This window comes from Dermochelys coriacea, chromosome 19, assembly GCF_009764565.3.
Source record: "Dermochelys coriacea isolate rDerCor1 chromosome 19, rDerCor1.pri.v4, whole genome shotgun sequence".
NCBI lineage: Eukaryota > Metazoa > Chordata > Testudines > Dermochelyidae > Dermochelys > Dermochelys coriacea.
In genome coordinates this window covers 16,820,491-16,835,214 of record NC_050086.2, presented here as the reverse complement: position 1 = coordinate 16,835,214, position 14,724 = coordinate 16,820,491, and the positions used below count along the sequence as shown (strand labels likewise).

General features: G+C 41.7%; 1 protein-coding gene across 7 annotated transcripts in view; it reads right to left on the bottom strand.

The window, feature by feature from the left end:
* Positions 1 to 14,724, bottom strand: part of HIVEP3 (HIVEP zinc finger 3) — a 425,423-nt gene that overhangs the window by 83,968 nt on the left and 326,731 nt on the right. For all 7 annotated transcript variants that reach the window (XM_043506206.1, XM_043506207.1, XM_043506209.1 and 4 more), the window contains 2 exons: positions 7,730 to 13,370; positions 2,925 to 3,070 (listed from right to left, as the gene is read on the bottom strand). In XM_043506206.1, coding sequence (XP_043362141.1) covers positions 2,925 to 3,070; positions 7,730 to 12,835 — 5,252 coding nt within the window. In that variant the 5' untranslated portion in view covers positions 12,836 to 13,370. The remainder of the gene's footprint in view (positions 1 to 2,924; positions 3,071 to 7,729; positions 13,371 to 14,724) is intronic.

The window sequence follows — 14,724 nt, the reverse complement described above, 5'->3', positions numbered from 1 at the left end:
GTTAGCAGGCTGGGCAGCAGCTGGGAGGCAGCATTGTAAATGATGTAGTCGTGGGAAGAAGTTGAATGGTGAAGCCAAAGAGTAATAGCAGTATGGAGGGAGGCGAGCGCAGATAGCAGCAGTGAGAATGAGAGGGGAGTTTAAAAAAAGAAAGAGCCGGAGAGAGACAAAGAGGGAGCTGGAGAGAGAGAGATGCAACAAGCTCAGCTTTTGTGGGAGCGGCATCTTGAATTGCTTTGCAGTGACTCTCTCTGGTTGACCCACAAGAAGCATTAAAAAGCTCCCAAAAGATCTGCGACCAACCATGGTTGGTTGGTAGGATGGGTCTGACCAATACTATAGGACCAGGGTGAGGCAAAGAGACGAAGGGGAAAATAAGGGAAAGAGGGTATTGTCCCTTTGAAAAAAACACAGTGAGATAACTTCTTTGGGGGAGCGGGTAACCAAATTCTGAAAAATAATCCCAGCAGACTGAGTGTGAAACCACTTATATAGAACTGAAGTCCCTGTGGAACCCTCTGAAGGCTGGTCACTTCACTGGTAGAAAGTGTCCTGAGAAAAGCCACTTTGCCAAGCAAGAATGTAAAGTGTGTTAGGGGCTAATTCGTTCCATATCAACAGCTGCATTGATATGATAAGACATTGACCACTGAGTGTTCCCATAGTATCTCTGGTGAACCACCTTCCCTGTGCTGACAATCAGAACTCTGAGCGGAGCTTTTAATCTATAATTTGGAGGTAATATTTTAGCACCCATTTCTGATGTGCTGCATCAGTGATTATGCTTGGGAGTAAGCAGCTGTCATCTTCTCTTCTATATACAGAAGTATGGCTTTTTTGGGTCAATTGTAGTGCTGTTTTGAAATAAAATGTAAGGTTATTTCAGGATGAGTAATACATTCATTGATGTTATGTTACACAGAGCATGTTAAAAAGAGTTACTTTGTTTTGTTTTTTAAAGAATGTAAAGTTTAAAAAAATGTAGTTACAAGACTGGATTTTGCTCAGTATTGGGGAACATAGGTCTTTCAATTAAGTCTTGAGTGGGACACCTACAGTTCATTTCCCTACAGTTTAGAGCAGAATTCTCTTAAAATGGGTCACTCTGGGAGAGAGACTCCTGTGCTGATTTGTGTAAAGGAGGGTGAATTTTAGCCACATCAGATTGTCCTTCTGCTTGATCACAGATGACAAGGTATCTAACTCCAGAATATAAGTTTCCCTTTGAGATTCCTAGTTCCAAGAGGAACCAGTAATGGAGGTGCTTCATGTGTTTAAAGACAATAAAATTCAAGATCATTTGCCCATGCGAAATTCATTCGCTACATAAAAGTAACACCACCATGCCTAAACAAGAGTATTTGCTGTGTCTTCCAGGTGGGGCTTTGCTCCCGTTCCCTAGCCTGCCTTCTAAATCCTGGGAACTCACTTATTCTGAAGGGTGCTAATTAATAAACACTGAGTTGCTAGCCACAGAGTTCAAGATGAGATGTTATTATTTGTTTGCTCTTCTATACTTCTCTGCATGGATCTACCTCTCAATGCCATTGCCTACACCTATGCAAGCTGAGCTGACTTGTAAATTTGATGGCATACATTTAAGCAAGAGAGGGATTGCTTGGACTGAACCTAATGGTAGACTTTCATTAAGCCCTCTTTTGGTTTACATATTTTGATCCACACCCCTGACACAATGAAGTCTTTTCCAACCAGACAAAACAAAGAGGACTCACCATCTCCCAGCAGGACTGACCTATCCTGCTACAAGCTTCTGAAGGTTTTTTTGCCCCCTTTGAAATACATAGGATGTAAGTTTCTTAATTGTATCCCGTTGATGTTAACTTGTTAACTGATTTTTATTTTTCAAAACATAATCAGAAATATTAAGCGAGTGCAAGAGAGCGTAATGAATTACCATGAAGAAAGAAAAGATTATAGAGCAAATTTAGAGCTTTTGGTTGGAATTACGTTGGTAGCTAAATCAGAGAGTTGGGAGGGAGCCCAAACAAGCATATATAAAGCAATCCTACTGTTGAGCATTTGACCTGTGTAAAAACAATTGGTCAATTGGCCAGTCAAATATTGTGAAATAATGTAAAAAATGGTCAAATATTTTAAAGCATTAATTTATTAGTTCAGTAACAACAGTAACAAAAAAGAGCAAGACATTATGGTCGGCAGTAGGCTTAGCATTTGATTCTTATGCCTAATTACAAAAAATAAGTTACTTAACCAAGGTACTTTAACTCAGAAAAATACAAAACATTCAAGTTCTAAAAAAATTAAAGAATGACACCATCCAAAGGTAGGCTGCTGCCTATATCAGGACATTCTTGGAATATTTGACAGTATTTCATGATGGCCAAATAATAAATAAGTGGTCAACTGACATTATTTGACTAGTCAATTGACCAGTTTGCTAAGCCTATGCAATCTATCCTTTCAACTCCCCAGCAAAAAAAAAAAAACAGCAACAGAAAAGATCATTCTAATTCCTTCATCATACAGGTAAAACAACTAACAAGAACTTTATTTTGATCTGAAGACTTTGAAAAGAACTAGGAAATAAGGTGTCATCCCCACTGCAATCCATCATCTCCTACTACAGAGACAGCTGCAGGAAATATCTGCACTCTTCAGCTGTCTCAACTGAACCACTTGCAGAGTGGTGCTAATGAAGTGCTTGCTAACTTGAAGACCAACTCAGGAAAGAAACTGAATCCAGCTTGAATTATATATAAATCTCAAGGGTGTTTGGTTTAAGGTGCTGTAGAAAAATAAAAGGGAACTGCTCATGTCGATCTATACCTGGCCATCCCCTGCTGATATCCACCAGACACCTTTACTGACTTGACTTTGTTTTTAGTGATAGCTCTTATGCAACAAGCTGTAATAAAAGTCTGAAAACAAAATGAGATACTTACCCGCCTTCAAAGATCTTGATCCTGGCTGGCTCCCCTCTTTTGGAAATGGGAGCCTCTTCTTCTGATTTGCCTCTTTTATCCTCTTCCTTCTCTGCTCTAGTTAAATCTTTTCGACCTTCATTGGAAAGGAGTGAAGGCAAATGAACCTATCTCCCCAAAAGAGCAAAACAATCATTTGTTACATTTCAAATGGCTCTAACACACACACAGACCATATACACTGGGTTCCCTCAGATAGAGAAGTTTCAGAGTAGCAGCCGTGTTAGTCTGTAGAGAAGGCAACCTACCACATGTGGTGCTGACTATGATGATTGTACCTAGTAACTAGGATTTACATTTTCAAATATGTTCTCAAATTCTGGATCTTGTCCTCTGTTTGATATGTCTTATTTAGACAGAACTTTTAAGGGTGGGGAATGTGTTAAAGTACCATGTAAATTAACAACAATTTACATATTTTATTATAAAAACAATAATTATTAACAAATATTTAAGAATTACATCTCTCTTGTAAGGTGGGTCTATACAGTTATCTTCATTTCACAATTCTGAAAACTGAGGCATAGACAGGTGAAGTGTCTTGTCCAGGGTCACTCAGTGAGTCAGTGGCAGTCGGGAATAGAAACCAGGAGACCTCTAAACTTTTTATGAACCGATGGTTACTGAAAGCGCTTGGGTGACTTCCTTTCAAGAAGAACAAAGCTAGCCAAGGGCTCGACACCCCCACCACCACAAATATAATGCCAACAAAAACTGTTTCTCCTTCTCCCCCGAGAGATTCTAAAAGTGAAGTTTTCTCTTCTTCCCATTGCTAAGCATGAGGCCCTTTGCTTTGTCATATACCCAAGCATAAAGTCAGTCACACAGTGACATGCCATCTAGCATGACTGTAAATCCTTATGTTTACACCATGCAGATTTAAACCTTAGTTCTGTGCTATGTGACTCAATCTTTTCTAAGAAGAGCAAGACTATGCATCTGGACCTTGTTATGCTACTTCAAGGAGCTCTGCGTGACATTACATTTTGGTGACATGACAAAGTTATGAGTTAACAAAACATTTTCTTTCTCATTATCCACAAAGGTTTGAAAGTGCAAGGCAAGTTAGCTTTCACCTGAATTACATTTACTCTGTGTACACAGCAGTACAGAGTGACTTCATTTTGTGGATATTGCCATTACATGCTCAATGTATCATCTATAGCATTAAACTGTGTCCCAGATGATCAATAGTTTACTTCTTGGGGAAAGGTTGGGGTGGCTTCTGAGAAGTTTCACTATGGTATGTTATTGCAAACTACAATCTGATTACTAGACAGAGGAAGGAAGATCTACCACAGAGTAGTGATATGCCACTTGGCAAATCACTTAGGCCAAAGTTTTCAAAATTGTCCACTAATTTTGGGAGTCCAGCTTGAGACACTCAGCCTTCATATACTCAGCAAAAAAATCCTCACAGCAGTGAGTTTCAGAGCCTCGGTCAACTGACTTGGGCTCCTAGGGCCCATGCTGTGGGGCTAAAAATAGCAATGTACATATTCAGGCTTGGGCTGGTGCCTAGGTTCTGAAAGCTGAGGGTCTCAGAACCCTGGATCCAGTCCAAACCCAAATGTCTACATTACTATTTTTAGCCCAAGAGCATGGGGTGTAGGAGCCCAAGTCAGTTAACCCATGCTCTGGGATTCACAGCTGCGGGGATTTTTTTGCTGTGTAAACGTACACTTAGGGTGCTAAGAACCTAATGAAGTCAGTGGGAACACAGATGATCAGCACTTTTGAAAACCAAATCTTAGATGTCATGATTTGAACATCCAAAGTTAATGAAACTTTTCTGCAAGTTTTCACCTTAACTTTTTCTATGCCCCAGTTTCACCATTTGTAAAAGAACAGTAATAATATATGCCATCACAAATGTAGCGTTAGGCTTAATATATCAATGTTTTTGAAAGGGCAAGATATAAATGGACAGATGGAAGGCCCTAGACAAATGTAAAATAAATTATACAGTTGATATTTTACTATTATTGCATATCATTTAGAAAGTGTGCATGCTCACTAAGCAGTTTAGTTAGTCATGAAGCTATTTGCAGAGCAGTCTACACTTGCTTCAGACTTCACCAGCTTGGTAAATCTCCCTGAGACTGAAAAATCAAGCCAAGTCTGAACACTGTATCGCAATGTACTACAGTTTACTAGTAACTGACTCTATTTCCCATTGTATTAAAGACTATGGTTTATATTAACTTTTCTATTGTATTAACTGACAATGTATAGTTATATAAAGAGGATTTTTAAGGAAAATAATTACAAAGGTGCAGACTGAAGCCTGAACTTTCAGCTCCTTGACTGAGGCAATTGGAACCCAGCTATTGTTGACCACAACTTCCTGAGTAGCCAGGAAACTGACCCTGGGAATCTTTCTCAATAACATGTAAAAGAGCAGGCTTTAGAATGTCACTCCTACTGAACATTTGATTAAAAATCACTTTTTTTCCTCCATTGAATTAAATATGATTTGTGCTAATACTATCCCATTTAGCAGCAGTTACTAATATAAACTAAGGTAAACCATTTTCTTAGAAGACACATCAGTAAAGCAGCCATCCCAATTTAGTGTATCCCAGTTGAACACAGTAAACTTAAAAACATATTTTACACATACACAGCACCTTTCATCATGACACATTTTACAAATATATACATGTACCATCAGGACGTGGTAGCAGCTTTGGAGTGGGACACATATATAAGAGAGAGCACAACAGTGCAGGGAGGTGAATTTTGTAGACACACCAGGGCAAATCCCCTACTCTTGCAAAATGCATTATTCATAGATTCATAGATACTAAGGTCAGAAGGGACCATTCTGATCATCTAGTCCGACCTCCTGCACAGCGCAGGCCACAGAATCTCACCCACCCACTTCTACGAAAAACCTCACCCATGTCTGAGCTATTGAAGTCCTCAAATCATGGTTTAAAGACTTCAAGGAGCAGAGAAGCCTCCCTCAAGTCACCCATGCCCCATGCTACAGAGGAAGGCGAAAAATCTCCAGGGCCTCTCCAATCTGCCCTGGAGGAAAATTCCTTCCCGACTCCAAATCATAGAATCATAGAATCATAGAATATCAGGGTTGGAAGGGACCACTATGACCATTATGACCACTTTAATATCCACCGGGGCTTTCTTTTTAAGGTTTTGGCAAAAAGATCTTTAATCCATTTGGGGGAAACTGCATGTAATGAAATATCTCTGTTTTGAGGACTGAGAGTTGTGTCATCCTTGTCTAGATTTTAACCTATGATTACAGGGAAACCAGATATTTTAAACCTGATGTTTAGGTCATCTTTCCCAGCACAGCCTAAAAGCAATACTCTGTGTATGTGTGAGAACCCACAGCCCATGTCAAAGTCAACTGGAGGGTGGGTGGCTCAGCATTTCTCAGAATGAGGCCCATAATTGGTAATATACATTGAGACTCTTTGGGATGAAAGATGCAGCATAAGGGTAAAGTATTTGTTATTGTTATTATAACACACATAGTAAGTGTCTCCTGGTTCCTTGAAATCATGTCTTGGGGGTTTCTGCAGGAGATTGATGGAACTGCTGAAAAGAAATATGGTAACTCTGGTGTGTATTTTAAGACATATTTATAAGCAGCAATTGCAGATGACATTACAATATATTCAATCTTTAGGGTTCATTTTGTGATTCAGAAATAAAATGAACAATCCGGCAATACAAATTGGGTTGAAATGACTACCAAATTGCAAAAATTTCAGAGCAATGCTGTTTGCTAATCTGTATAATCATGACCTGGATTAGGGATTTGTATAGTTCGGTATTAACTGAAAATAGTACGTGCTATGATCTGGAATCCTCCCTCCTCTCCCCGCCACCAAAATGAGGGGGAAAGCACCGTGTGGTAACTAATAGCTTCTCCCAGACCCAGAGGCCCACATGGCATCCCAGTGACTTTAGTGGAGCTCTGCACAGTCACAGGACTCTGCCTGTGTGAAGCAGCTTGCATGACCGTGGCATGATTGGTTAAGAATATAAAACAGGTTTGTCTTACTTCTTTTAACTCTTTTCGGGGTTTAGGGTCAATTTTACAGAAGTATTTAGGCCCTTAAAGATGCAGATAGGCACCTAGTGACATATAAGAACCAAAGTGAGTTAAGTGCCTAACTCCAATTGATTTTTCAATGGGAGTTAAGTGCCCAAGATGTTTAGGTGCTTTAGTAAATCCTACGACGTGCCTATTTGCATCTTTAGGTTCCTAAATATCTTTGTAAATCTGGCCCTGAGTACTTTTGGGTGTTCAGATACCATGGTGATGACTGTGGGATAGGTAGGTAGACTTACAGATGGAATCCCATTATCTAAAACATCCGTACCTATATACTAGTTTATTTTTATTAACATTTCACAAAATAAAAAAATGATAACTTTTATAATTTTTTTAAAAAATTGAAATATCAAGGCATCAAGGCAAATATAAGTGTCATCTTTTGTGCTTAGTACTGGTAGTTCAAAGTAAGGAGGAGATCACATACTGCTCTGCTGATTGCCAGACAAGTAGACACTGAACTATATAATATCCTGCCATAAAGCAGCTTTGCCAATGTCTTTTGGCCAAGAGTGTGTTTTGCGTTCTTACACACTCCTGCTGTCCCACTGAGGGTAAGCATTCACCAGGATGAGAAAGAGATGCACAAGGAGCCCCTACTAAACTAACACCTCTCCTCCCTCCATTTCTGCCTCCCCGCCCACATAGATAGGAGGAAAGCCAACACTTTTCTTACCTCTGTCATTTTTGGCTTCCTGGAGCTGGACGGCACAAGCCTGCCTGTCTCTGGACGTGGAGCGGTAGCCATGGTATAGATTTCTTTGCACACCTTCTGCTTGGATCTCAGGAGCGAGAGGGCTGCTTTAGTAGATATACCTGGGAGGTTGGGATTATACAAGCTAATGCACCAGCTGGCATACACTGAGGACCTTCGGTCGACTTGCTGGATGTGATTTGGCTTTATGTAGTTTAAATAGCACCAACTGACATTAGTAGTTGTGTGGAGACTGGGGAACTGAAGTACCTTCTTCAGATCTGTACCTTCTCTAGACTTCATTGCACTTTGAGTGATATCGAAATGAGGCGCTGGGCTCGGAGGATTTGGTAGGGGGTGTTCTGCTAGCTCTTTGGAGTCTTCCTTCTTTACTGTTTGCAAAGGTGTTTTGCTTTGGAACTGCTTTCCAGCTTGTGGTGTGTATTCCTCCAGTGCTTCAAAGCTCGAAGCACCTGAATGTGGCAAGGCTGGTGGCATAATACTTGGGATTTCCTTTGGCTCAGACTGCTTAGAGGACAAACTAGGTGGAGTTTCAACCTCAAGTCGGCCTTGACTCTCTGGCAGAAAGTGAGATATATCCTGCTTTTTCCCCTCCTCTATTGCACTGGACGGCTTCACCACTTCCAACTTTTCTTCCACTTCAGAGACTTCCTCCTCTTTCACTCTTTTCTGCTGCTGTGTTTCCATCGTCAGCTCCAAGCTACCAGCTGGAGAGAGCATCCGCTTGCTTCCACCAACTGTTGATGAGCCTCCTTCCAATCCCAGGACACTTTCTGATGAGGAGGTGAATGGCATATAGCTCTTCCTTTCTGGTAATGGCAATGGAACTCTGAGATATGGAGTCTGGAAGATGCTTCTTTGATCCTCTGTGATCATCTGTGCCAAATCAAAGCCTATTCCATGAACATCAGAGCTGCACAGCAGGGCACCTTTGGGTTGGTGATCATCAAACTTTGGAAGGACAATAGAAGATGGACTACACTGGGACTGAGTGACTAAGATTTGAGAAAGAGTAGTATACATTGCACTCCCATACGTTGGCATGTTAGTCTGAATGCGAACGGGGACTACAAGTGATACCATAGGAGCCGGACACGTAGGAACCATCAGCTGAGATGTGGAGACTGAGGCTGAAGGGCTGGTTGTGCTGGTCAAAGGATGTAACCTGCTGTCGGAGCTGTACTCTGTGCATGGAGAAAGGCTGGAGGCTCCTGCTGGTGGAGAGACACTGGATTTGATCTGCGGTAAATGGCCACCAACCTCACTTGGCAACTGGAGAGCAAACGGAGACTGTAGAGGTAGAAAAAATGCAGAAGGGAGTGGTGAGGAGCCTGGGTAATGGACAGGTAAAAATGAAGAGTGCTGCCTGAATGGTACTTCTGCTGGATGTGACATTAACGGAGGGACAACGTGAAGCTGGCCTGGGTGGAGAAGAGCCTGCCGGAGAGGAAGTGGTGGTGTCTGAAATATAGAGGGAGGAATCTGTGGCACAGGAAATTGAGCAGAGAGGATGTCGGACACAGTATGAGTGGAGAAGAGCTCTGCAGACTGTCCTGGCTGCGGCAGAAGGTGCTGGAAAGGGAAGAGAGATACTTGTGGGGACATACGCTGTTTTTCATGCAGTGCTAGTTGTGGCATCGGATGATGAAACACTTGCAGAGCCTCAGAGTATGGCTGGCTGTACACAGGCTGAGGGCTCTCTTTTGGCTGACTCTTATCACCATGTGGGGATGAGGACAATGCAGATGTAGGCTGATGGGGCAAACTGGTGGCAGGAGATTTACTGGAAGAAGACAATGGTTCTTCTGTCTCTTGCCTTCCTTTTGGGGCTGAGTCTGGCTCATACTCTGGATGCCTGGTAAGAGATGCTTGCCTAACCAGAAAACACTTCCTCCTCTCCTGTGGAGCCGAGGAAACTGAAGGGCCAGGTATTGAAGCAGAAGAGGATGACAAGCTTCCATAGTCAAATGACTTACTACGAGGCTCTGACATCTGAGAAGGATGAGACACATTAGGGGTCTGCTCAGAAGCAGATCTTCGCATTTCCCTGGAATGATGATGGCTCGGTACCATTAACATATGTGAGCCAATGCCAAGGGGTTTAGTCTGGGATTCAGAGGGCTGGCTGACAGCCTCGGATTTACTGTATTCTTCACGATCAAATGAAATGGAATGGCTGGAGCCGTGGGATATACTACTTTCCTGACTTGGACTTCTCGTCAGGGAGACGGATTCAAAACTGGACTCTCCAGAAGACTGAGCCATTTCTGCCAGCCGCAGCCTTTTCTTTTTTGGCGGGAGTTTCTCGGCAGGAAGCTGGGAGAGAGTTTGGCTTCTCTGAGGCCACTGAAATTCCTCAGTTTTTTCTGGCTCTTTAGGCGGTGGCTCAGGCTCGGTTTCAGGTCTATCAGGCTCTTCGGTGACAAGAATCTCAGGGACCTGGATGTTGGGTTGGCGTACCAGCTTTGGCTGCAGGGAATGAGATAGCCTAGTGTGCTGCATTGCTGGCTGAGATGAGTACTGGGTTAAAGGTTTTTCTTCTGCTTCCAAGCTGCTCAGCTGTTCTATAGAGTCAGACTTCTCGAAGGAACTTGTATGCTGGATGACAGAGATCTCTTTTGAAGTTTTTCTTCTCTCTTTGCTTTCTGTACTAGAAACTGGCTTTGTAGTTCTGGAGTGAAAGCCAGCACTGACTTCAGTGAGCGGGATGGCTTTACCTGTATCAGCTGGTGACTTAAGGGACTCACGGGGTAAGTTCAAAGCAACATCCGATGATGCTGGGTTAGCAAACTGACTTACTGGCCTCATGCTGGATGAGGGAGTTTCAGGCAACTCAAAAGCTGGAGGGTCCTCATCGTCACCAAGGCTCTTTTCTTTTCGTCTTTTTCTGAGTGGAGTAAGCTCTAAACTGGTCCCCAGCTTGTAATGCATCATCTGCGGCCATGTATCAGGATCCACAAGACTTTTCTCAGCTTCTGAAGAGGTATGGGAACTGGAAGAATGAGGCTTTGAGATCTGTAGTTCTGAACAGTAATATTTCTTATGCGCTTCATAATTATCCCTTTTCTTGTAGCGAGCACCACAGATATTACACTCATACATAAACCCTTTAACTTTTGGACCCTTCCTTGACTTTCTGGTCAGATCACTTTCCTTGATTTCTTGTTCCTCGGCAGGTTTGGAAACGGTTTCTTTGCTTATTGAGCTAACCTCCTCTGAACCATATTCCATTCCCAAAGGTAGCTCAATAGCTGGTTGTCGTTTTAGCATTCTAGGATGTGAAGAAAACACTTGACTGCGGCTTACGACATCAGATTCCATGATGTGGTCATCAAATGAATAACTACCTCTAAAGGTCTGAGGGGAGCTTATAGTGCAGGCAGCAGAAGGCATTGAGTGGCTTCTTAGGAGAGGCACTGTCTCTGTGGCACTGTGGGATTGCTGAAGGGATAACAATGATTGTTCAGGCTTAATTTTTTCACCATGAGCTGTCAATGATTTTGATGCATTCAACTGGCTACTGGAACCAGACTTGCTGTCAAACTGAAATGGTTCTCTATATACACCAGACTTTGGAGATTCAATGCTGCTACGTCTAGATAAAGAACTTCTTCTAGGCTTCACGCTATCTATTTCACTGGTATCTACAACAGCTTCATTAATTGTAATTAGCTTAGTGATGTGTTCAATAACCTGTGTTCTGGGCACAGACAATGGTACCATGCTAGGTTTATCTTCAGTGGACACGTGTGGAAACCCCTGGGTTGTGGGCGCAGCTAACATTGCTGTCCTTTGCCCAATTCTCCCACATTTCCCAAAAATAATTTCTGCATAAGATTTTGCATTTGTATTTGGTGGGCTGATTTGTTGTTCTGCACTTTCTGATCGTGAGAAGTAGCCTGACTCTGTACTTCCTTTACTGCCAGGGCTAAGGAACGCCTGCTCATCTATCACCTTCTTCCTTTCACTTAATCGGAGTGCAAGCTTCTGTTTTATAGTATGTGTATCTTCTGATTTGTGGCTCAAAGCATGATCAGATGAGGGCTCCACAAACTGCGTGTTGTCCTCAAGAGACTGAGACATACTGGAATGGGATAATGAACACCGGTCGTGGCTGGAACCTTGGCTTCCTAGACTATGCAAACTACTAGATAACAGGTGCTTTCGCCTGGGTGATAGTTCTACTGAATGACCTGACATTGCACCTGTCTCCTCTTCTGAATCTGTGCTTTCTCCTTCAGTAGGTTCTTCAAATTCCTCCCCACCAATCCTTTCCATTTCCAAACTGGAAGGATACAGCTCTGCTCCAATTCCTGAGGCCAGCCCCGCTTTTATTCTATGAGCATGAGACTTCCTATGTTTATACAAATTGCTTTTAGTCTTAAAAGAAAAGCCACATGGAATGCAAGGGTATGGCCGCTCACCTGTGTGTGATCTGATATGTTTCTGGAGTACACTTGGCTTTGCACAAGGCCTACTGCAGTACTGACAAATGTATTTGCCTGGCTTCTGAGGTTTCTTCTCCTTCTTGTGCACTTCCTCAGTTTGTTTTAAGGAAACTTGGGAAGATCGAGGGATATAGACTTTTTGAATGGATGGCATGTCCTCTCCAGGAAGGATTGGTGAATGGGAAGGTATGAGCTGGCTGTGATGAGAACGAAGCCCAGGTGATGAAAAAGAGCCAGAAGGACCCGGTCTTACTGGATCAACTAGCTGCCATGTGGGCCCTTCAAGGATCTGCTCTGGTTTTCCAGGAGACATAAATGCTGGTGATAGTGGATGCTGCTGAAGCTGTGAAACGTGGGGAGAGTGCTCAAAAGAGGAATGCTTGGGTTGCTTCTGACTTCCAATTTTCTCCTGAGATTCCTCTCTTGGAATTGGCAAGGAGCCAGAAAAGTGCTGCTGCGATCTGATATCACAAAGAGGGGTTGCTTGTGAAGAAGTAGAGCTGCCCTGATACGTAGAGGCAGAAGAAATACTGGAGTGGAAAGCCTCTCCTTTGGTAAGCCTCTTTCTTGGACTTTCCTCAGCCTTTTTTGTGCTTTTCTGGCTTTGTTCAGGATCCATGACCTTAAAAGGGTCTTTGAATGCTATTTTGGGCAGGTTTTGGCAGGCTTCATTTATGAATAATAAAGGTCTCCTCTGTAGATTCCCTGCTTTGCCTGCATTTGCTATGAAGCTGGAGCTACCAAGAGATGGTTGTTGATATAAGATTTTACTAAAGTATCACTAGTTGCTATTTGATTCAAAAAATGTTTCAGGGTCAATAAAGTTCACATTGGTAATGCATGACAAACTACTTCAAAGAGAGAAAACTTTCCAAAACTTTTAGTCCAAATGTTTTCGTAGTGAACTTGGTTAAGGCTTTAAATCTTGCCATTTTATTTCAGTTGACAGTGGCAAGTCTTCAAAGTCAAGAAGCAACCCACAATGTGTCTCTTGTTTGTTATGCAAACCTTTGAAAACTTGAGACGTTAGTGCTCATCTCATAATCATTGTTTTCCTTTGCAAGGAAAATAACACTGAATTGTGTGTGTTCCCCGTGTCTTCCTGCTCTTCCACTTTTGAGTTCAAAGGCCTCGAAAAAGTATTCCCCACATTTCTGTAATCACATCAACCAAGACATAAATTACTGCAGCATTCATATTTCACCAATGAAATACTGTTATATTTTTATAGAGGATAACAAACATTCTATACAAAAGAAAATTCATAATAGTTCAACTAATTCTTATCATTTTTAATATTTTTAGTGACAATGCAAACCTAAATATTACTGCTGTGAAAACTCAGGGACCTACTGTTTTCAAGACATGCATACCCAGGCACTGTAACAGTAACTGAAACTAGAGGGACACAAACAACTTGAAATCTAGTCACAGTATTTTTAAAAAATGAGTTAAAAGTCATTTCAGATCTTACACCTGCTTGACTTCTCCCACAACCCCTGCCAGTTTTTATAGTTTTACAATCACATTTTCCTACCTAATTTAATGGACTATGCAAAGAAAACCATGGAACTAAATACATACAAAGTGTTACCAAATGCACCTAGTAAATACACTGAAAAACAGAGAACAATCTCTCTTCTTCCAAATCTCTTAATGTTGCAATAATCTTAGGTGTCACTAGTAATAGCAATACGTAAAAAAATCATATAGAATATGGTTTTCTTAAATTGCCTGTGTCCCTTTAAGTAAATTCCCTGAGTTTATTATTTTTTCTAATAGATAATGACATGGAGTCTTATTTTAGTGCTGCTCCTGTCAGATGCCCATATCTCAAATATGGGGTTGCTCACATTGGCACTGTGTGTGTAAATGCTAGGTTTATGGGCCTACCATTTTAACAACCCAGTGTGGGCTTGGGATGTCCTGTTTACATGACCACATTTGAAAACAGAATCCTTGACTGGTATACCACATTCTCAGATCAGTATACATTATCATAACTGTCATTCACACATAATCTTTGAGAACTACAGTGAGATTAAAATTCAGAACAGTAGGACACCTCACTTGTTTTTTTGTCATTACTCTAGGCACCTAAATAATATAATTGCCATGCTTTTCATATTCCTAGACATCTCTCATATCAATCAGACTCCAATATTTAGCTTGCTCTGTTGCTGAAAGGCCATTGCCACTGCTCTCAGCCTCTCCATTCCTCTTATAAGCTAGCTGTAATTCACAATGTATTGATTTCCAAGTGCACAAACTTATCTGCCAGGTGTGGGGCAGGTGGCAACAGTGAACAGCGACTCTCAGAAAGAATCTTTGGAATTTCAGCACCCTGCAATGGATACCTGTACATGTCAGTATAAGAGAGGAACTTAGCTTTGTGAGCTTTCAGCATGTTAAAGGACTTAAAGGAATAATACAGCTGTTTTGGAGCATGTCTCTGAGACTCTCTCCAGCCACTGGAGTTAATTGCATTAACGGTATTATATCACTTTT